Genomic DNA, 23898 nt, shown 5'->3' with positions numbered 1-23898 from the left:
CCACTGTTTGTGTCCTGTGCGTTACGTTTCACTTTCACTTTACAATCAGCTGTTCGTCCATGTCCCGTGTTCACGTCAAGTCACATTTGCGCTATAAAAAGGTGGTAGTTTTAAGCCCAACCATGTTGTTTTTTCCTAAACCTAACCAAGTGGTTGCCTAAACCTAAGTAAAGTAAAGTGTTTTTGTGTAAAGTAGCAGTGGGTAGAAATGGAGCAAATATAATTTAAAACGTTATTTTTATAAAATGGTCACTATATCCTGACAGTAGTGCATGAGACAGGTAATCTGAAATAAATCATGTGCCTCTGTGTCCTCCGGTGCTCCTAATGGCACCTGCAAGATTTCACAGACCGGAGTAAAACAAGCAATCAGAGCTGATCTCGAGTCTGCTGCCCAGCTGTCGTCTCTGAGCAGCTGACAATCACTGGCGAACTCCGATCAAACGGTCAAACTAGGCAGCGCTGATCAAATATGAATCAATATTCTGTTACTGTAATGCCTATTTCTCGCCTCAAAATTTTTCAGAAACATCTTGTAGTGTACTGTTTAGCTGTGAAATGGGAAAGTTTGTGACCCGGCAGTCATGTTGAGAGCAGTTGAGGAAATACCAAGCACCGCCCACCAGCCGGAGTACAGCCAATAGGAATGCTCAATAGGAACGCTCAATAGGAACGCTCTCTCTCTGAAATGACCTGACATAGATTTTTTAAAACCTGAAAACAGAGCCATGAGGAGGGGCAGAAATCTAGTTTTCTCTCAGAACACTTGAATTACAATATGTTGAAAGGTTATTTTATGGAATTTTTCCCCAATGATGCCAAAAAATTGTTGCCTACCGAAGCTTTAATTCACAACATTAAGCATGTGTTTACTGCGACCGAAAAGTGACGCTGCGGTATGTGACGACTTGGGATGAGAACAACATTTCAGACTGAACCAATGTGGTAGACGGACCAACAAACTGAGCCACACCGCCAGCGTGGTGTAAAAATAAAGTGTAATCAGTAATAGTATGACTCAGAAACTTTGCCTTTTTTCTTCAAACATAAAGTATGTCCTCGGTTTGTTTTACTAATCAGAGCATTTCACTCACGAAAAGCTTCAGCTCTTCTCTGCATGCTGGTGGTGATGTTTTCAGCTGCCTCTGTATGCTTTACTTCTCTTGTTCAACTCCTTGTGATACTTTTGAAGGTACGACTCATGAAGCCGTTAGTTCACAGAAGACAAATTAATTAGATTTCAGTGTAAATCTATACTGGCTTCATTCTGTCAGGTAACTCTTGCGGCCACAGCCTTAAGAATGAAAGCTGGTGGAGCTGAAAATAATCGCCTGGCTTAGGAATGCAGATGGCATGATCAAAATCTAAATCCTGGTATAATGTAATCCAGCGGTGTTATGTCACCAACGTGAGGCTGGTCTGTAACGTGCATGCTGATGTTGCCCAGCCCAGCATGGCAGTGACTGACTTCATATAGCAGCATGGCCAGAGAATGAGGGAGATACAGAGAAATACAGGGAGCAGATATGTCTGAGATTGCTGGGCAGATGTTTGGACTGTTTTAACCTTCTAACTGCTGAATTGTATTGAGAAAAAAAAAAATGACTTGCATCTTGGCGAGCAGTTCTTTGGCTTGCGCTCCTTACCTTGACGGCTGTATCTATCTTCACAGGGGGACGGGATACATCAGATCAGAGAGGCGCTGAAGATCTTAGCCGAGAGGGTTTTAATCCTTGAGACTATGATCGGTATTCATGGTGAGTAGGAGGCCTGAGGCAGGGGTCAGCTTTAGGCAGGGGTCAAAGGTGGGGGGGCGGGCAAAAGCTCCCACCGTACCCCACTGCTGGGACAGGGAGTGGGAACAGTCGCGAGCAGCCCCCAGGACTCAGGCTGGTGTTTCCACGCCCTCACACAGTCCCCCCTGTCACTGCTCTCTGATAGGACATTAGCTTGCAGATGTTCCACGACTTGCAGGCAGACCTTGAGCTTCTGGCTCGCAGGGTGACGCTGCTGGAGGCTATCATCTGGCCAGGTAACGCTGAGACATCCTCACCCACAGCTCTGCCGGCCCTAACTCACCTTTTTGACAAAATCTAGAGAGTCTTGATCAAGTGTTAGAGACCACTTGTTACTGAATGTTGATCTAGTCACTGAAAAGCAAATGTCTTCTTATGTATGAAATGTTTTGGTTGTAGCACAGATGTTACTTTAAAGGCCCTGAAAACCTATTTACACAATCACACGAGTTATTTTACATTTCACTGTATTTTTCTGTGCTTTTCTCACTGGTTAATGTCACAGAGTCCCAAGCACCAATCAGGATTTAGCAACATTTGAATCAAAATCAGATGACGGTTTTACTTGTTTGGTTGCTGATGTTGCCAGCGCTTTCAATCAAATGTGATCAAAGCCCACCCAAAAAGTCCTGCTGAGTTTTTGAGTGTTAAACTCATAACAAACTCAAATCATTAAATAAATAATACCAACTTTGATTGTTGAATGTTATTAAGAAATACTAAGATTTGAAACACAAGTTTTCAGGGGCTTTAACCTTTTGTATAATAATCGTGCTTTGTAGGTTAATGTGTACCAATGGATGTAAAGTATGTTAGTCTAGCCAGTAGTGCTGCAATGATTAGTCAATAATACAATTTGTCAAATGACAAATAATATAAGCTGCTATTTTGATTATTGGTTAATTGTTTAAGTCATTTATCGAGCAAAATGCCCCAAAAAATAGCTGGTTTTGACCTCTCAAATGTGAGGATTTGCTTCTTTGCATTCTTGAGTTGAATATCTTTGCGTTTTGAACATAGAGTGTTTATAAAGATGGACGACGCGTCTCCACTTCCTTCCACTGTATTAAAGTGAAGCCAAAATATCTCGGATACGGGAATATGGATTCTGTGCGCTATTGAGGTCACCCGCCCGAACCAATCGCGAGCTGAGCTAGCGAGAGAGACTCACAGCTGTCAATCACGACGTCTCAGTCCCTTTTTATATTATCAAATAACTAATTAAAACCAAACTTATCAGAAAAATAAACATTTGACATACATCAGCATGATAAGAACTACCTAGAATGACAGAAACCATCTTTGGGAAAAATGTATTTGACGTGTACTTTGACTTTTTAATTTGTCCCATGTCCCATCCGCTAACATGGAGGAGGTGGGATTTATGACCTATACTGCAGCCAGCCACCAGGGGGCGATCAAGATGTTTTGGCTTCACTTTTGGGGAGCTGTCATGTCGTCCATCTTCATATACAGTCAGTTGGCTGTTTGTCAACATTTTATAGACGAGACAGGAAAAAAATAGACAAATGTATTGATAACGAAAGCAATCGTTGCAGCCCTACTAGCCAGATGCACCTCCTTTACAGCAGAAGGATTTTATAAATCACATTCTGACTAGTTAGTTGATTAATAATTTTGATATAAAAACTGGGCAACTGGTGTCCAATCGAAATAAGAGTCCGCTCGTGACACCTCGTGACACCAGATTAACAGCTACATCAGAGTAGACTTGGATTAGGACTACAGAGTGCACGTGTCCACACACGCTGATGGACAGGGAGGCCCCGTTCCAACTGCTGTCTTTCTTCAACAGAGCCTGATCTAGGGTCTGGGGACGGACCGTTTGGCACAGCCTCCCCTAGTTTCTACAGAGATAAGCGAGCAGGTGCGCTTCCATATCGACTTGCTTCTCCTCTGTCCTCCAACACCAAGGTTCGAGGGAAGTAGCTCCCCAACCCCCAACCCCCCCAACCCCCGCTCACCCTGAGGATCACAGGCTGGGTTGACTCCCCCTCCTATAGGTCTCATCGGCACTCAACAGATTTAGACCTTATCTGATACGCTAAGACGTCAGATTTAGGATGGGGGACACCTCAGGGAAACTCCACTGATACTCCACAATGCCCTCCTCCATCGGGAACCTGAGAACTAGTTTGACCCCCACCCATCACCATAACACTTATCTTTACATAACACACCCAGCAGCTTTCTGTGTCTTATTTCTTTGGCTACAAACGTCAAGATGTTTAATGTTTGAAAAAAGGAAAATCTGAATCTTCTGTGGTGCTCCTCAGTTCTGGATGATAAGGGTCATTTAGAGTAAACAATTCAAGGAGGAATCAGATGTGAGAACATACTGGATTTGTGTTTGTGTTGCTTTCACAATGTAACTGCGACCTGTAGAAATTCCACTATTTAAGTATATTGAGCATGTACAGTTTGCAGGACACAAGTACACAAACAAACCTCCTCTTCTAGTATTCATTTCGTTATACTTCTATCATATTGTTTAACTCAATGTTATGTAGTGCACTAAAAAGATGAAGTCATCTCTACTCTAAGATATGTGTTGCTAACAGTGATTTGTAGTTTTCTGCTGTGAGTGTTTTCCCCCCTTAAAGTACACACTGATAAAGTGATTTAATATACAACAGTATATTTACATTTAATCTGTGGAAAGAAAGCACACACATTTGGGTTTGGTGGCATATCCATGGAAAGTCCTGCATTATGTTGTATTCTGGGAACAAAACATGTTGAAATGAAAACAACTCTGCAAACTGGCTGTCCATTTCAAGACACATACACAGAGGAAATAACAAAACTGTTAATGGAACTTGAACATATTTTTTACCACTGTTGACAGCTTAAACTGTCCTGATGAAAAGACTTGATAATTGCTCTTTCATCTTATATCAAACTTATTGTGAAACTATTTAAAATGATCAATTGTATCTTATTTTGTATGCTGTTGTGTAACCATTTCATATTTCATTCAACATGTTTTCTCTTACAAATGTGTTATTGTGTTAAGATAATCCTGTCTAGATGATTGGTGTAATAAAATAATGTTCATTGTTTTTTTTTTTAAACATGTCACCTCTCTTTATTTGTGTATTCATTAAACACGATGGCAGCATAAATAAGTTACATCCACTCTCTCCAAAGTACATTTTACGTGCAGAGATACAGAAATTGTCTGCATCTACACTTGATTAGATTCACAGTTGTGGAAAAAGAACAACTTGGTCTTTCCTCCGCCCCAAGAATTCTGATTATTAGTTATAAAGTCGCCCACAGGGAACAACTAATACTGAAGCTCAGCAAAACCCAAGCAGAAGTCCAGTTTACTGCACAAGAGCAAACACTGTTTCAGCCCACAGGAGTGTGAGGTCGTCTATGTGCTCTGCGTCCTCAGAGGGCTCTTCCCTTTTGATACCACCACAGCCTGTTCTCCGACGCTGTCATCAATGAGCAGAGAAATGGCTCCATCTAGCTGTTTTGAGGCTGCTAACGCCACTACAGCTTTCTCTGTGGGGAAGCCCATCTTCTCCAGCTGCTGGAGTCTGAGGGGAAACATTGATCTTTCAGTGAATAATTACTTGAAATCATAGAAATAAAATAGTATTTGGTAATAATGTGAGGAGTTTCACTAACCGCAGAGAGGAAACTGATGATTTGGGCACCTCCACTTTTGCATCAGGGTTGTCAGGAGCATCCTGTAAGGAGGCCAGTATTCCCGCCCTCAGCATCTGTTCCTCCAACACCTCGGCCTCAGACATTGCAGCAGACTCGTTCCTTATCCAGACAGGAGCTGGATCCACCGATGGGTGGTGGTTCAACACAGATGGATCCCTCATGGGGGGAGAAGCTGCCTGATCGAAAGGCGTCATCTGAGAAAGTGATCTGTGACAACAGAGGAAGTTAAAATAGTGAAATCTGACACTGAATTGTGAATATTCAGTGACACTTTTTAATGTAAACAAGATGAATCCCACCTCTGTGAGGTAGTGTAGGTGGGCAATCTCAACCTGGCTGAAGTGCGAACATACACCCAATCAGGAATTAAGTCCAAGATCCTGGTCTCCTCCAGCTCCTGTAACATCCCAATGAAGGGCTGCTGATCTAAGAGGTTCATTAAGTATTATTTAAAAAAGACTTGACAGAGAACCATTGTGTTGTTTATATGGAAATATGTTTCATCATAGATTAGATGGGGGAGGGCACACTTTGGCTCAAACCCTCAGCAAACAAATCACACACCTATATTATGGGTCATCTAGATTTTTTACATTTCAGGCCTGAAACCAAACATTCACAAAAGTAGAGCTGCAACGATGAGTCGACTAATCGATTAGTCAATCGACAGAAAATAATCTGTAATATTTTTCATGCAAAAATGGAAGAAAATGTTGTTTTCAGCCTCTCAAATTTTGAGATTTCCTGCTTTTCTGTGTTTTATATCATAATAATTAGGTTTTGGACTGGCAAAACAAGACATTTAAAGACATCACCTAGGACTTTGAGAAACTGGGATGGCCATTTTTCACTATTTTCTGACATTTTATAGACCAAACAAACGATTAATCTAGAAAATAATATGCAGATTAATCGATAATGAAATGAGTTGCAGCCCTACACAAAAGGGTGTCCAGGAATAAAAGATAATCATTAGTTATTAGTCATGGTTACATACAGTACAAAAAATGCATTTAAATGTGTTACTAAAAATGTGTAAGTTGTCTCAAGCCTTCAAGTTCAACAAAACTAAAAGTAAAGGGAGATAGATGTCAATAAAGCGCAGTCTGTGCACACCCACAGAGTCCTCAGTAGAGGTCTAATCAAGCTCCTAAAAAACAGAATATATACTATGTTTATTAAGCATCAAATGCCTGTATGAGCAGGAAAGGATACAGTTGTGTCCGAGGCATATTGTGCAGAAGTGGAGCAGGGCAGGTGTCCCTGGCAGCAGCAGCAGACCCATCAGCAGAAGAAGCCAGGGGAGAAACCAGACTGGCAAACACCTCAGCAGCCTCCTCTGTGCCACCTGACGACACTGCGCTGCAAACAGAGCCAGCTGGATGGCAGAATAACCACAGATCCGACTGGCCCCAGCCCCACCGATAAACAGAACCAGGGTGTAAAGAAGAGGTAGTACGGTCATTGTCAGCATGGAGAGGGAGAGGAAGGCGACTGTTCCCCAGCGACGCTCCTCACACGGTCCGACCAGCAGCAGGAGAGCAACACTGACCAGCAGAGAGGACAGATCGTCATGACTGAGAGCATACAGGAACACATCTGAGGAAGAGAAGAGGAAGGTAGGAGAGAAGGTTGAGTCATATGCTTTAATTTGTTTAATTCTGGTCGTGTAAATTTACATGTGATTTGTGGAAAGATGTCAATAATTTGATACTTGTTAACATTTACTCAGATTTTGCACTGTACTATAGAAATATTATATTTGGTTGCTATGATTAAGGTGACAAAGACAGTAATGCATTTTTTCTTATTAATTTAATTTTAATTCTCACAAGTGTAAATTTACCCCCAATAAAGCCTAACTTCTTTGTATTTATGAAGATCCAAGAGCTTTATTTGCCATTTGCACCTAAGTACATTGGAATTCTGAGCAGTTTACACCGAGTCAGCTTTAAGAAAAGAAAAAAGGTGGAAAAGGCACAAGGTAATTACAGTACAAAATAAGTAGCACAACTCAACACAATAAAAAAATAAATAATTAAAATATAAAACACCCTCAGTGTAGTCAATAAATAAACTAAACGACCCTCTGGATAGGAACGATACCCCCAGAATACAAATATACAGTATATATGCTCCATGACCATGTTAAAAGAAATTGTAGCTATCATAAAAATATTTTAAAAAAATAAATAATTAATATATTTCAGACAATATCACAGTGGAAGGCAGCATATTGCACAGCATTACAGTCCATTCAGTTCAGGTGTACTGTGTGTGAAAGAAATGGATCTATATATCTGTCAACAATTTCTTCCTCACAAAACCAAAAATATGCTTTAATTTAAGCTCTGAAATATGAGATGATATAAACACACAGTTACCTCTGAGCCTGGGGAAGTCTCCACCTGGACCCAGGCTGAGGCTGGCCTGGATGCCTGCAGCATACAGCAGCAGCATCAGTGTTGTCAACAAAGATGTTCCCAGACAGAAACCAGGCCGGTCTGATCCAAACCAAAAGCATACTGACATTACACGATGCAGCATTGTGTAGGTCTGGCTGTAGTTTCTCCACTCACTTGTCCTTCTGTGGCATCATTCTGGTAAACAAGCATCTGTTTGTGCTCAAAAATGTAGTTACTGGATACAAAATCCTCCACTATTCAACTTGTCAGATCATCTCTGCCACCGACAACGAAATGCGAGTGTTAAGTGCTATTCTACAATAACTATGTGCCCAATACGTGAGCATTAAATGTCTTTAATTAAGAAAATAAACATGAAAACTAAGCGGATGCCAACTTCCACACTACGTCACTTCTTCTTCTTCTTCTTCTTCTGTGTGTTTACTGGTAGTGACTTGGCACACTAGAGTGGGGCGCATTACCGCCACCTACTGGACACACTGCACACTGTAGTTTACAATAAAAAGAACTAGTACTACGAGTAGTAGTGCTGAAACCATTCATAGGTTAATGGACATGTCACAGGAAATAAAATGCCAACTATATAACACAATATAGGTGTACAAGCTACTGCTGAATGTTCACAGTGACCCTGATGAAGACCTATGTTGGTCGCAACGCTTTGGTCATTTTAAACAATTATTGCCATGTAAAATAAAGGCATTTTAATTTTGTACAAACACTACAGTGTGCCTTGGAATATTTTTGAGGGAGACTTGCGTCATGGTCTAAATATCGTATATTTGTGACATCACACGGCTTGTTTCAAACACACAATTTCTGAATATGGGCTGTGTGTATTTCTCCGTATATTGAGCGTTTTGATAATTTAACAGTATTTATAAAGCACTTAAACCTGCTTTATAATATAAAAGACATGAAAATCTCACTTTTTACAATATGGGACCTTTAAGTCAATTATCAAAAAATCTCATAAATTCTCATAATATTACAACTTTTTTTCTCCTAAACTTCTGATTTTATTCTCATAATATTCCGACTTTTTTCTCGTAAACTTAAGACATTACTCTCATAATATTACAACTTTTTTTCTCGTAAACTTATGACTTTATTCTCATAATATTACGACTTTTTTCTCGTAAACTTAAGACATTACTCTCATAATATTACAACTTTTTTCTCGTAAACTTATGACTTTATTCTCATAGTATTACGACTTTTTTCTCGTAAACTTAAGACATTACTCTCATAATATTACAACTTTTTTCTCGTAAACTTATGACTTTATTCTCATAGTATTACGACTTTTTTCTCGTAAACTTAAGACATCACTCTCATAATATTACAACTTTTTTTCTCGTAAACTTATGACTTTATTCTCATAATATTACGACTTTTTTCTCGTAAACTTAAGACATTACTCTCATAATATTACAACTTTTTTCTCGTAAACTTATGACTTTATTCTCATAGTATTACGACTTTTTTCTCGTAAACTTAAGACATTACTCTCATAATATTACGACTTTTTTCTCGTAAACTTAAGACATTACTCTCATAATATTACAACTTTTTTTCTCGTAAACTTATGACTTTATTCTCGAAATCTCAGTTTTATTTTTTCCTCAATGTGGCCCTAATACTCCGTCGTACAACAGACCTACAAAAAATGATACATAAAAATGAAAATGTAAACAAAAAAACAGTTATTAATTTCCATTTTTATAAATCCACAGGGAGCCACTGGAGAGGGGCATGTGGCTCTGGAGCCGCAGGTTTTTTTGGTTTTTTTAAAAGTTTTTTTAATATATTTTATTAAACAAATTCAAATTTACAAACAACATGGCTCATAGATCATTGCATTCAAGTAAAAAGGACAAGGTGCATACAGAATAAGAGCAAATAAAATATGTAAAATTATACATGAAAATAATAATAAATTAAATTAAGGGCTAGGGCTGTACATGTAATTCGTATTCTTCTATTATACTAAGAAGTTTCAATGCATTTTTTTTTTTCATGAATTTAAGGGCTTTTATGTAAGAAAGGAACTCGGAATGAAACACATTAAACCTAGGTTTCACTTTCATATACTTGGATTTGTGCAAATAAAATTTTCCAAGAATGAGAATGTTATTCACCAGAAAGTCATCTTTGTTGTTGTCCATGACAAGACCATAAACAATGTCCTATTGAGAGAAGTTTCCCAGATGAGAAACTTTTGGGAAAAGCCAGTCATGTATATCAAGCCATAAAGCTCCACAATACATACAATGATCAAATAAATGATCAGTAGTTTCAGTATCATCACAAAATACACAGTTATTGGTTTCAATTCCAAATCTTTGTCGCAACAAATCACTGTATGGGAGCCGCAGGTTGCTGACCCCTGGGACTCTGTCGCTGTTCACGCGAGAGCTCTATCGCTATATCTCGCGATAGTTGGTGTTTCCCGTGAAGAGCAGCTCGTCTCTCAGCATCGTTGTCCTCGTCTTCTAACAGGCACACTACGAAAATGGCGTCGGCTCCGGGTGAGTGAAGAAATGTGATCTTTTACATGCATTTTGATGAATTGTGTGTTTTTTAATTTAGTAGATTAAACGGTTGGATTATTTTAAAAAGAGATTATGCCGACATACACCGTCTGTTCGTCTTATATCATATAGAATACCGTTAATCGTTAGCTAGCTGTAGCCACAAGGCCTCGCGCGGGACTTCACACCGGAGAGATCTGAGGTTAATGACGGACACCAGAGAACCAGCTTCAGCAAACACGTCTTTAATGCCTGTTAGTCCTCCGTGCCTCCAGTTAGTTGTGAAGCGTCGTCTTGTTTAATTAAAGGCTTAACCTACATCGGCGTAGTTAGGCTGAATGGCGACCTAACGACGGCTCAGTGTAGCATTAGCATTAGCGTCGCTGCTCGCGCGCAAATACCTGTTGTGTGAAGGCCCAGCCGTTAGCCGAGCCGAGCCGAGCCAAGAGGCAGCTTCACCTGTAGAGCACATCTCAGCAACAGGGCAACTCAAAGTGCTTTACAGAAACATTCAAGAACATTAAGACAAAGTGCAAAAGAACATTAAGACAAAATTAAAACAGTTATAAGAACATTAAAGTTTAGAAAATAAAAACAAGCTCAACATAAAAGCTAGGATAGAAGCTAAAATAGATTATAACACAAGCTCTAGTGCAGTATAAGATCATTATCTGGTTTAATAAAAGGCAGCAGCAAACAGGAACGTTTTAAGCTTTGATTTAAAAGATCAGAGTTGGAGTTGGTCCTGCAGGTTTGTGGGAGCTTGTTCCAGATATTTGGTGTTTACATGTTTAGTTGTGACTCTGGGGACACTAAGCAGACCTGATACAGATGACCTGAGAGGTCTGGATGGTTCATAACATAGCAGAAGATCAGAAATGTATTTTGGCCCTAAACCATGTAGTGGTTTGTAAACCAGCAGGAGTATTTTGACCATCAAAACACCTTCATGTATTAACTTTGACTTCTCTTCTTTAGCAGATTACAGCTCCTACAGTCAGACCACTGCTCAGCAGGGGTAAGACTCTTCAATTATTGTATTAAAGTGATGAAATGCAATGTTTTTATTTATATAACGTGTGCATGAGTAACAAGGAGGAGTTTATGGCCACTCCTTTGTGTTGCTATGAGAGGTATTTGGGGGTGGTTGCTAAGGACAATGCAAACTATCCACATTTCATTTAGTGTCACATGTGTTCAAATGATTTAATATGTGATAACGTTACATTGAAGTAGTTACTTTTAGATTCCAACCAACACAATTCAGATAAAGTCCACTATTATGATACTGATATTTTCATTTCATTCTCACTGTGCAATATCATTTTCCACTTGTGTATTTTGTTAATAGCCTGTTTATTGTCAATACTGTATATACTGCTCCTATTTTTATACTTCTATTTAAATGGTTCATATTTTGTTACACTTTGTTTAACTCTTTTTTTTACAGTGTTAGCTGATGCATCTTGTTTTTTGCACTATCCCCTTTGCTGCTGTAACACTGCAAATTCCCCCACTGCGGGACTAATAAAGGAATATCTTATCTCTTATCTTATACAAAGAGGTCATATGTCTAAGTTCAACGGGGATCATAACGTTATATCTTAGAAAAATAAATGTATCAAAATTAAGAATTATAACTGCTAAAACTTTCATTTGTGTTTTTATAGGTATGCCTCTTATGCTGCCCAGCCCGCACAAAGCTATGGGCAGTCTGCACAAGTGAGTGGGGTAAGCTCGCGATTTGTTTGTTGTGGATTCCTTTGTTAGGCTACTGATTTATTGTGATTGTTGCATTAAACAATTACTCAAGACTCAGTTTTAATGTTTATTCTACCTAGCATCATAAGCATGCTTTTTTTTCTTCCTTTTTCAGCAGAGCTATGGTCAACAGAATTATGGATCATATGCCCAACCTGCTGCTGCTGACGGCAGTTACACCCAGACAACACCTGCCGCTGGAGGCTACACTCAGCAGCAGCAGCAACAGTATGGGTCCTCATATGCCCAGCCAGCAGCAGGTCAGTTATTAGAATAGGAGCATTGACTCATTTTGATGTGGTTCTGCTTGGAACTACATGCAATGGGCAGGGTTGAACAGAACGAAATTAAGCCACAAACAAATTGGGGATGAAGTGGTATTTGTTTTGATCATGCTTCCTTTCTTGCACTTCTCCCACTCTAAATTTGAACAAAATATTCTTAATTCTATCAAACACAGAAATGGCACACTTTGTAGAACATGACTTTTGAATTATGTTACAGATGTCTTTCACTATAGCTGCTCAAATCAGATTTCAAAACAGTTATGAACTTGCAAGTAACATGTAAGTTAAAGGTAGTGTATTTAGGTAATAATGCCTGCACATGCAAACCTGACCTGTTCAATGGTAAATACATGTGGGCATTGAATTCTAAAGATTGGAATTGATTATTGGGTTAGCCTGTTGCCTGGAGAGTATTTGTCTCAAAGACTACCCCTGAAGTCTAGTTGATCATAATGTTAATTCAGAAATCCTCTTAAATTTTAGCTTTGATTGTCACACAATAAAACACAAATATATATTTTTTGCTTTTTGTTTTCCCACAGCTGGCTATCCCGCTGCCCAGTCTACCACTCATACCTACTCCCAGTCAACCCAGGGTTATGGAGCCAGTGGTTATGACAGTACTCCTGCTGCTGCTGCTCCAGCGGCCTCCCAGTCTTACGGCTCTCAGCCAGGGTATACCGCCCCGTCTGCATACCCTGGTTATGGTCAGCAGGCCGCTCCAACTGCACCGCAGAGGTATGTACCCCTCAGCTGGACACCAAATAAGTGAGTTCCTCAAGAACATGCCCATCATTTCACTCAATACTCTGTCTTTGTTTCTCTCAGTTACAATGCTAGCAGCCAGCCAGCCGGTTACAGTCAAAGTGGATACTCCCAGCCAGCAGCCTATGGCCAGCAACAGTCTGGCTACCAAGCCCAGCAGGCCAGCTACGGCACGCAGCAGGGGTACCAGCAGCAGACCCCAACACAGCAACAGGCTCCTCCTGCTTACCCCCCTCAGGCTTCTGGTTCCTATGGGCAGCCTCCAGCCAGCCAGTACAGCCAGCAAGGTGGACCTCCTAGTTACAATCAGTCCAACCATTACAGTAAGCTTGCTCACGCTTGCCAGACTGCTGTTTTCTAATCCTCCTTGATACAGGTCAATTTAATGGCACTGTAAACATACTTCAATGCATTTTTGCTCCTGTTTTCTAGATAATTACAGACAGGATGGTCAGAGTGGAGGTTCTGGTTACTCTGGTTCTGAGTCTTCAAGGTACCAAGGGTCAGGTGACAGCAGGGGCCCTGGCAGGGACGGCTTTGATCGAGGTGGAATGATGCATCGTGGGCGTGGAGGCATGGGCCGTGGCATGGGGTAAGTGTCTTTCCTTAGCATTTAACCTCACATGTATCTTGACTCTACAGGTCCTGTGGCCACTTGGGGCAGGGCTGAGACGAGGCCCATCAGAAACAGTTTGGAGTAATCCAAAGTAATATACCAACAATTTTTGCAACTTTATTCTCTTATGACAAAAGAAAGTCATGATTTATCAGCAATGAGGCCTGTGTTGGAAGGTGTAGTCCATGCCAACATTGGCAGCAATTGTAGCTGTTCTCATTCAGTTTCTCCCAGCCCTGCCTCTAATTTTGCCAAAGGTAAGAAAACAGTTTGTCCATCTTTTAAATCTAAGTTGATTTTGATCAGAGACCTGTGCAGAAACATTTAGGTTTAACAGCTTATGTACTAGAACATCTTTTGATTATGAGCCAATATCCAAGTTTTAGGATAACTGAGTAGTTGCATATTTCACAATTGGTCAGGGAATCGTATTGCAAGAATATCCTATCTACACATTATCAAAATTATAATGGGTTTCTTCAAGGAAGGTTAAAAAACTGTCAGCAGCAGCCCTTTAAACCAGTTTCCCACTATGATGCATCATTCCCTATAGAGTGACGCGCTTACAAATGCTACAAGAGGAATGCAATTAGCAGTTGCATAAATTACGCACACCCCCCCTCCTAATTATTGTGATGCTGGAGTCCTTAACTAATATTTATTGTGTCCTGCAAGACCTAACAACATAACATTTAGGAATTTATAATCAGACAGGCCTCATCCTGTTGCACATTTGATACACATCTTCAAGTGCTAGATTTGGGTCAACATATTTTCTCCCCTTTTTACTTATGGATACATTTGCTGGTGTTATCAGTTTATGGTTGGGTACTGTTTTGCAAGTATTTGTCCTCATTTGACTGGCCTGATGACGTAAGAAAAATTGCACCATATAAAAAGCAGAGTCAAATATGCTAATGGTACCGCAAGACATCAGTAATATATTGCATCAACTACAACTAGAGACAAAGAAAATGAGGACATTTTCTCTCAAGTTTGAGTACATTTTCTGCTTGTAGACTGTAGCAACATTGGTCCTAAAGATAAGAATTTATCACTTGATGCCATCTAAAGAACTCGAAGAAGTTCTTGAATCTCTTAAATGGGTTTTTGTGGTCATTGTCTCAGTATCCATGCAAGCTAAAAATATATCAGTGAAAACTTAACTTGCATTAAGGTTAAAAACAACAACATTGAGAGCAAATTTGATACAAATCACGCTTAATTATTTGCCAGACATGTACTGGCAGCATTTTGTGGTGTGACACCTCCTTGACAAATTTGAAGGAAAAAAACGGGTCTAATGATGTTAGACACGGGAAAACACAGTGCTCATTAAGGCTGTGTATACACACTATATTTGTTCACTGTAACACTATTTTAGGAGGGCTTTAGAGATTGCCTTAGTGCAGATACATTCAGTCAATGGGTTTTGGTGTTGTGTGGTCCAGTCTAATCTCAGCCTCGCTCCAAGAACTGTCGTTCAGGTTTATTATACTTTTTTGTCTTGTGTATGTAGGTGTGTCCCTCATGATAGTGAAATTAGAACTCAATTGAGCTGGTCCATGACACATTAACTCTGGTATTCTCATTGAAATCAAATTTGCTCTTGATGCAGATTGGACATTTGAACAGTTTTGCACATCGTCTTTTATTCTCTGTAGTCAAAAAATGGTTTGACTCAACCCCAGATCAGATTAACTGACATTCAGCTCCCCTGAAAAGGAATTAAAAGGGTGTTAAGGTGAACAGAGGTTGTGCTGTCCATTGTTTTGATTTAGATTGGTTATCACTGTTGTAAAACTAAAAACTTAACATTGTTGATTCGGCATATTCGGTTTCCCAAATAATACACTCAGCATTATAAATCTTTGACATGACAGGTTTTCATTTTTAGGATTTGGTTTTGGGAAAGAGCCTTTTTCAGTTATGGGTCAGAAACGGTATGTTCCTTTTTTTAAAGAACTTTGTATGTACTTTTCTGGTGCACCAGTCTAAACCTTTTAAAAACAATATAGTTCTGCATGACTTCTTTCTTCTGGTTTTGGTGCAGCTAACACACACACACACACACACACACAAACAGTTTTGAACAGTATTTCTAATCAAGCAACTCTGCAGCTTCAACAAAGTAGAGGTAAATAAGAATGAATTTACAAATTAAATAAATAGCAATACAACCCTAAATACATTTTATAAATTCAGAGTTTAACATAGATGTTTTTATAATTAAATTTTAATTTTAGCGTAGTTTTAGCTTTGCACAGGTATGTTTGTGTGTTCTGGGGGGAATGGGCACATTATGTCATTTTGAAATGTTTGAAATTGTTTTTGTGGTTTGGAATACAAATGTTTGATCACATTCTTTTGAGCACTTTTTAACATGCTTTGTCACATTTATACCGTACAGGTAACAGTGAGAGCCATTTAAAACCATCTTTTCTCTAAAAAGTATCTGTACTCAGTACAGAGTCGCCAGCTTAAGCAGCAGGAGGGAGCTAAAACAAAGATTCGGGGGTCTGCGTTTTTTCAAGAACTGAGGATGGTGGTTTTTATAAGCATGATGGGTATAATAATTCACATGAAAGTCTTTGTTTTTGAATTAACGTAACCTGGTAAAAACTGTAAAAAATATATTTTTTTGGTATTACTTTGACTTGAACAATTGTATAATTGTATTTTTATTTGTTTATTACCTGGTGAATGTGATCACCTCTTCATCTTGTGAAATTTCAGATGCATTGTGCCTAATTTTTACACTTATACATATCTGAGTCAGCTGTAATCTTTTGTTAGAACTAATGTTAATGGGGTGTTGGCTTGTTTCTGGGTTCAACTATGTATGCCATCAATGCATCTGAAATATTTTTCTACCTCTGTACAAATGTTTGGGTTTTGTCACATTTTCAAAGGCAGTGAAAATATGTTAATATTTTTTTTTTTTTTTGCACAAATGTATCCACTACTGAAAACTGTCACTGAAGTTGTACTCAGCTAGCTAAGGAATGACACATAGTTAATACTCTTATTCCCTCCATTCGATTGTGTAATTCTAATTTTGGGGAGTTTTTAGTTGCTGTTGGGCTAGTTAGAATGTTTTGATTACTCCCTCAATCAAGCCACTTTGCTCGAGCCATGGAAGTGGCTGTAAAAGGGAAGTCGCCTTCATATCTCCATTTATTCCCCCATAGCAGCGCTGGAGAGAGAGGTGGCTTCAGTAAGCCTGGTGGTAAGTTAACGAGTATTACACTGGTTAGTCCTTTCAAAGCCTTAAACTTTTTGAGCAAATATGTTTTGAGTATTGATGTGTCTTACTTTGTGGTATGCAAAATTTATTTACATGAATACATATGAAAATATTGGGGAATTTTTTTTCAATGCCTGAGACCATTTTTCTCTGGGGTACTTGGTATAATTCAGTCACTGCTTATGGTTTTGACAACGAGTTTTGTGACAGGTTAATGACAAATTTCCACTCAAATGTGTGTTACTGCTTTTTAACGAATCTCATGAGCCGAATACCTGGGTTTTTTTGAGGGTTTCTTACTGGTCTTAGAGGCTTTTCAAACGACACAATTATTTGCCAATGACACACAATTATTTGCCAAAGGGTCTGAGGTGTTCTATTTTCAATTCAATATATCACTTGTGGGAATTGTGGTGTACCATAAGGTGCCATTTTCAACTTCCCAATATGGCTGGCAGCGTCTATAAGGGAGTGTCTGGGTTATCTATTGTAGTACTCCTCAGGTGTTGTACACTGAACTTCAGTTGCACACACTGACTTTTCTCAATCTGTTTCTCTCCCTCTCGACTGATGGACTACAGGACCTAACAGTGACGAGCGTGAAATGGGTGAGTAGAGATGCACTAGACCTCTTATTACTCCCTCATATAATGCATATATTGGGAAAGATTATTTTTACTGGATATTAATGTTTTTTTTGTTTGTTGTAGGACGTCCTGAAGAGCAGGATGACTCTGAGAACAGCACGATCTACATCACAGGATTGACTGAGAAGGCTAACCTGGAGGAGATGGCGGAGTTCTTTAAACACGTTGGCCCGATCAGGGTAAGAACAGCTCTTCACTTTAGATGTTGGAGTAAACAAAACTAATGTGGAAACTAAATTAAATTACTTTTCTTTGTGTGTCAAGATTAACCGCAGACTTGGCCAGCCTGCTATCAACATATACACAGACAAGGACTCAGGAAAGCCCAAGGGAGATGCCACCCTGTCCTATGAGGAGCCAATCTGTGCCAAAGCAGCTGTGGAGCATTTTGATGGTACGTTTTATTGTTGACATCAGACCTGAACAGAATCGCAAAATAAATACATAAATCTAAAAGCACCCGATAATATTCTTTCAACTAATTGAAACTTGTGACTGTTTTCTTTTTATCTTAAATTGTAGCAAAGGAGTTCCAAGGCCGAAGGCTTAAGGTTTCTATGGCCCGCCGTAAGCCCATGATGGGTGGAATGAGGGGTGGCATGCCCATGCGAGATGGCATGATGGGTCGTGGAGGTAAATGTCAGAAGTATTTTGTTAGGCCATGTTCACACTATTCTTTTCTGCCTGGTGCTAATGTGATCTGACATGAAACCACTTGATCCAGATGATAAACTTGCAGAGCAGTTGAAGCATATCAAAGCTGTCCTGCAGTAAAAAATTGGCAGTCAGCTGCAAAAATGTAAAAAATAATGGGAATACGGTCATGTGATTAAAAAAATACTGTCATTTTCTTATCAGGTATGATGGGCCGTGGAGGAGACCGTGGCGGGTTCGTCCCCCGTGGTGGTCCTCGTGGTATGGGCAGAGGTGGACCCACAGGAGGCAACATGCAGCAGAGAGCTGGGGACTGGGAGTGTCCTAACCCGTATGTATTACTTTAAAGTATAGTGTCCTCTTGGGTGCCTTTTTTGTATCCAAGATTAGTTTGTAATTTATTTAATGGTCTGTGTCCCCAGGGGTTGTGGCAACCAGAACTTTGCCTGGAGGATGGAGTGTAACCAGTGCAAAGCTCCCAAACCAGAAGGGTTAGGCGGTGGCCCTCCGTTCCCTCCTGGCGGTGACAGAGGCCGAGGTGGGATGGGTATGCGTGGAGGCAGAGGTATGGACCGCGGTGGGCCGGCGGGAGCTGGAGGCCCAGGTGGCCCTGGAGGTTTCCGTGGAGGTTGGGGAGGCGACCGCGGTGGATTCAGAGGACGAGGTGGCATGGATAGGGGAGGTTTCCGTGGGGCGGGGCGTGGAGGACCACCCATGGACCGAATGGGTGGCAGAGGTGGAAGAGGAATGGGCCCACCTGGTGGCAAGATGGATATGAGGTAGGATTATGATTCCTCCTAACCTAATGTTTTGTTCTTGTCAATGAGTAATTCCAGGACTGTTGACCATATTTAAAGCCATTGAAAAAGCAAATGAATACAAACCTGTGACCAGAACATTGGTGTGAAAACCAGACAGCAAATATGGCACTTGCTAATTTTCTGTTCTTTGGCTCCGTTTTTAGGGACCATCGCCAGGAGCGCAGAGAGCGACCCTACTGAAGAACTTCTTGACTCTTCCTCTTGTGGAATTTGATTTTTAAGACAAGGATTTTTAATTTATGATTCCATATTTCCGTGGTTATAGAGCTGCTTTCAAACATCCCGTGCAGTGTCATTCAACTGTTTCCATTTTTCTTTTCTTTTCTTTTTTTAGTTTACCCATGTTTATGCCGCATCTTGTATTGTGCATGTTCTTTTTTTGTTGTTGTTGCTTTTTTTAAATATGCTGAATATTTTTGACATTGTGTTGTAAAATGCATTTTTTCTTTTCATTTGTTAACATAATCGCTTCCCCTTTCCCACGACTTGCAATTGTATGATGACAAATTTGGGAAATAAAATTTTACTGATTTGATGTTTCTGAGTTGTGGGCTTTACTCAACTTTACAAAATAAAGTCCTAGTAGACCATCTATAATAAAGATTTATTAATGCAGTCTATGAAATTACAGATACTGTAGATGATATAGAGGAGTTGTCGTTTCATAAATCACATATTGATGTTTTTAGAATCTGCAGAGATTATGAAAGCAGCTGCGATGATTTGGTCAAGGCTCGTTCCACCACAGATAATGATTTAGCTCTGCTGAAACCACATTCCTCTTTGATCTGTGACTTTCAGAACGATCAAACATCCTGTGTGTTCCAATACCCACACTGCCACACTATTTAGTATGCCAGAACAAGATTTAGTATGTCCCCAATGCATAGTATGTCAAATGCAGCATGCCAAAAATATCAGGATGTCCTACATCTGGTCACATTTTGCAATATGCAAGCCAGCATGCTTTTCTAGCTATTCTGACCCACAATCCTCTTTGCAAGAGGCTCAAAATTCAATGTGAAATTCTATGACGAAGTATGTCCCAATGCGTAATGCATGCAACAGTACATACTTTGTAAGGGCAGCTTCAGTATGTAGTAACAGTAAAAAGAAAAATTGTGATTTGGAGCTTAGCCCTCGTCTCTCTCCCTGGAGGCCTAAGTGTAGGACACATTTCAGGGTGCCTCAATAAAAGGCACCCACAAGGTTATAGACTTACCCTGGTTGAGTAACCTGAGAAATTATTTCTGTATTATTATATCCTGAAGAGCACTTCAGGGTATTAATATATTTTTAGTGCATCATTCTTTGGGAGTTTCTAGACCCAAAATAATGCTCTTTGTTTTGATTTTTGTACTGTGTATATCTGGTCTGTCTGTAGATGGAGATCATCTGCAGGCCTAAATGGCTGCTGATGTTTCTTTGGTTGCCAGTAGGTGGCGCAACTTGAACTGAAACTTTGGTGCTGCAGTTGTGACTCAGATGATAGTGGCTGGGCCTGATTTCGCATCAATGACACCGTCTCCTTGTTCACACAAAGGACTGAAGGGAGTGACCAGACAGAACAGCATCAGCACACAGTACCTCCAGCCCTTTTTTATGAATGATTTAATTAAATTTTACTCTTCAGTTTTAACAAATTGGCGTATTTTCTGCTATGGTATCAACTCTAAACCGGAGAAAAATACCTTGGATGTTTTTCTCTTTTTTTACTGTTTCCTATTTAAACTGCAATCAGGCTTGGGTCTTGTTATTGTATTTTTTAAACTGAGGAGTATTCCCTATAAGGAACACAAGTTGAATTAAGCGCTGTTATTAATCACAGATGTAAATCTTTGGCGCATTTTATTTTGAACATCTGGCAAACATGTGGCTGTTACAACCATCCTACAGCTCTTTGATATGTTCTTTTTATTCACCTATCAGATTACCACTAGTAATCCTGCCTGTAGGATTCTGTCTAAATCTGGTGAGACAGTATGTTTGCAGTATTTTCTATTTAGCACTTAAAGTTACAGAACAACTTTTTCTCTTTGTTATAAATAGCCGAGAGGTCATTCTCTTACAAAACACTCTAACAGCGCACAGCTTTGTTCATTAGAAGTGATCTCACTTCACATGTTTTTATTGGTGAGATCCAGTATTCAAGGCTCATTTCTGTGTTTCTTTTCAACACACGGCCCTCTAATATGGGGGAACCTACAGCTGACGTCTTAAAATGCTTCTCATTCACTGTGGCCAGTTGTTGGTGTCGATTAATAGTGTGCTGAATTCTCTCCCTCTCTCTTTACTGACAGAAAAGCTGATTCATCCAGGCCCAGAAAATGATCTCATCAACCCCCACCTTCTCCCTCCCTCTCTCTCTCTCCCTCTTTTTCTCTCTCTATCTCTCTTCCGCCCCCTCCCTTCCTTTCTTTCCCTCTCTCTCTTTCTTAAACAGACACATCCCTCTTTTTTAAATGAAAACAAGCCCTCCTTCTTGGCGGTGGGCTTCGCTTAAATTCAAACAATCACACATTAGGGGAGTACATGAGCTGCTCCAATAGATTGTCGAAGGGGAAATGAGCTGCTGGAAAAGACTTTTAAAGGCCTAGTCAGAAGTTTTTTTGAACATACAAATTCCAAGTATATTTACATAAGAGTTGAATTTATAGATGAAAATGTATGTGTCCCCAAACAACTTTCAAAATAAGAGCCCATATAGATAATTGTTATAACAATATAAACAAGTTTTCAACAGCATCAGAAAACAACTTAAGTTGAGTTTGTATTGAAAGACCCCCTCAGGATCCATAGCAGCTTCTAATCATGTGCTTTTAGTTTGGGCTGTAAAGTGTTTGTTGTTTGTACTTAGATTACAGAGAATGCCGTTAAAGCCCAAAGCAAGTTTCCCTGATGTTTTTCAAAGTTTTAACATCCCATTAAAACCTGAAAAACTGGTCACTTGCTCCAAAGTTTCACCCAAGTTTCAAACCTTAGCTGTAAAACCACAAGTCCTTGGCAATATCAAGAATGGGATGTCTGGTTTCGCATTCTCATCCTGGCCTTAGATATTTTTTAGATGATATAGACGAAGGAGACAAATCTTAACATGTTTCCTGAGTTAGCGAAACACTAAAAGTAGCACTAACAGCATCCCAGTTATCTTGTGCAGTATGTGACAGACACACAGAAGATCATGTGCTCTTGATTTGGCTACTTTGTCTTGTGCTCTTGTGTGTTTGACTAGACTGGAGAATCCTGTCCGTCCATCCGTCTACTGTATATCCCTCCTTATAATCCCTCAATCTCCTACTGTTTACCAGCTCTGTCCTCTCCAGGTGTGACAGCTTTGACTTGTGCTGCACCACCTTCCTTTTTGTTATCACACATTCATTACAAAACCTACAAGAGGTTTAGACAAGGTTGATAAAGCTTAACTAACATCACATGCTTCAGTCATTGGTGAGATTATACCGTTGGACGGGAAATTCTTGTTAGCAGAGTTGGTGTCTCATGACGCTGAGATGTTTATCACTTCAGGCTATTTGGTGAAGCGACCGCACAGAGACTTCATTATTGAGAGACGACTGTATGAAGCCTGATTATGTGTTAACCAGAATGAAAACTCAAACTATTTCTCATTTTCTTACAGAGTAAAACAGCCACAACACCATCATGAACTGAAATGAATGAAACATGACCACAGTTCAATAAGTACCCCCTCACAGTATAATACTGTACTCTACAAATACAGTGCTTCTTACTCTTCTACATGTATCTGACAGCTGTAATTAATAGTTAGGCTACTTTACAGATTCAGACATATGATCAACAAATAAAATATGATGCGTTGTTATAGAGTAGGGGAGATCGGGGGCAATAACATCTCAAATTGCACCAATCAGAAACGAGACAGAACCATGAAACTCATTATGCTCGTGGTCTGTGATGATATCTGTCTCTGCCTGCTAAAGGAATGTCTCATAGTTGTAACAGTTTTTCTGCCAAGACTTTTTTTCTGAGGTGTGAAAGTAATTAATTGTTCAAAGGACTATCTAGGACGCCTCCCTTTGCATTCTCATTGTTACCACTGTTATCAGTATTATAATTGTTATTATTATTATAATTATTATTACATTAATTATGTTCTTTGCTCATTTATTTATTTCCTTTCCCATGCTCTTCGTTAGTTAACTACCTTTACTATTTATTCATTTCTTATTTTATCTCCTCTCTCCATATATCCACCCTATAGACTCCACCCCAAAACGCGCACACACACACACACACACACACACACACACACACACACACACACACACACATATATATACACAGACACACACACAGACACACCTGGTTCTCACATCTCATGACAAAATTGTGTTAACTGGCATGTATTCACTGTTCTTGTCATCCTCTTGTTGTTTTGTTAATGTATTGTCTTATGTCTTGCAATAAAATATATAAAAAAAACAACAACCTTGTGCTGTCAAAGTTAACGCAATAATAACTAATTAGTTTTAACGCCAATAATTTCTTTAATGCAATCGATCTTCCGGAGGTTGTAGCGGGTTCAGTTATAAAGCTAGTGAAGATACAGGAATCATATGAAACTAGAAAAAATAATCCATTGGTACCAACCAGGTCATACTAG

At 39.6% G+C, this 23898-nt stretch overlaps 3 protein-coding genes across 17 annotated transcripts in view; 2 read left to right on the top strand and 1 right to left on the bottom strand.

Annotated features, from left to right (window-relative positions):
• emid1 (EMI domain containing 1) overlaps nucleotides 1-4891 on the top strand; it is a 66474-nt gene extending 61583 nt beyond the window's left edge. For 2 of the 5 annotated variants that reach the window (XM_074637971.1, XM_074637974.1), the window contains 2 exons: nucleotides 1673-1757; nucleotides 3613-4891. In XM_074637971.1, the coding sequence (XP_074494072.1) occupies nucleotides 1673-1757; nucleotides 3613-3746 (219 nt within the window). In that variant the 3' untranslated portion in view covers nucleotides 3747-4891. Of the gene's footprint in view, nucleotides 1-1672; nucleotides 1758-1941; nucleotides 2033-3612 lie in introns of all 5 variants that reach the window. The other 3 variants (XR_012594270.1, XR_012594271.1, XM_074637973.1) reach the window with 3 other exon arrangements.
• Nucleotides 4892-5002: 111 nt separating this feature from the next.
• Nucleotides 5003-8312, bottom strand: rhbdd3 (rhomboid domain containing 3). Its single transcript, XM_074637976.1, has 5 exons — nucleotides 7883-8312; nucleotides 6714-7097; nucleotides 5798-5924; nucleotides 5457-5705; nucleotides 5003-5365 (listed from the first exon to the last, which is right to left on the bottom strand). The coding sequence occupies exons 1-5, from the start codon at nucleotides 8043-8045 to the stop codon at nucleotides 5197-5199; spliced, it is 1092 nt and encodes a 363-aa protein (XP_074494077.1). The 5' UTR covers nucleotides 8046-8312; the 3' UTR covers nucleotides 5003-5196.
• A 2058-nt stretch (nucleotides 8313-10370) lies between these two features.
• On the top strand, nucleotides 10371-19791 carry ewsr1b (EWS RNA-binding protein 1b). Of its 11 annotated transcripts, none has more exons than XM_074637967.1 (15): nucleotides 10371-10455; nucleotides 11437-11476; nucleotides 12129-12180; nucleotides 12335-12479; nucleotides 13049-13244; nucleotides 13335-13594; nucleotides 13704-13863; nucleotides 17079-17116; nucleotides 17716-17742; nucleotides 17845-17960; nucleotides 18046-18175; nucleotides 18304-18414; nucleotides 18640-18766; nucleotides 18858-19214; nucleotides 19400-19791. In XM_074637967.1, exons 1-15 carry the CDS (start codon nucleotides 10440-10442, stop codon nucleotides 19434-19436), a joined length of 1812 nt encoding a protein of 603 aa, XP_074494068.1. In that variant the 5' UTR covers nucleotides 10371-10439; the 3' UTR covers nucleotides 19437-19791. The 11 variants fall into 11 exon arrangements, with proteins under 11 accessions (XP_074494068.1, XP_074494065.1, XP_074494064.1 ...); XM_074637964.1 differs by having other exon boundaries at nucleotides 12129-12189; nucleotides 12338-12479; nucleotides 17082-17116; XM_074637963.1 differs by having other exon boundaries at nucleotides 12129-12189; nucleotides 12338-12479.
• Nucleotides 19792-23898: the final 4107 nt, after the last annotated feature.

Source organism: Sebastes fasciatus, chromosome 6, assembly GCF_043250625.1.
Source record: "Sebastes fasciatus isolate fSebFas1 chromosome 6, fSebFas1.pri, whole genome shotgun sequence".
Lineage (NCBI taxonomy): Eukaryota > Metazoa > Chordata > Actinopteri > Perciformes > Sebastidae > Sebastes > Sebastes fasciatus.
This window is presented reverse-complemented; position numbering and strand designations above follow the sequence as displayed.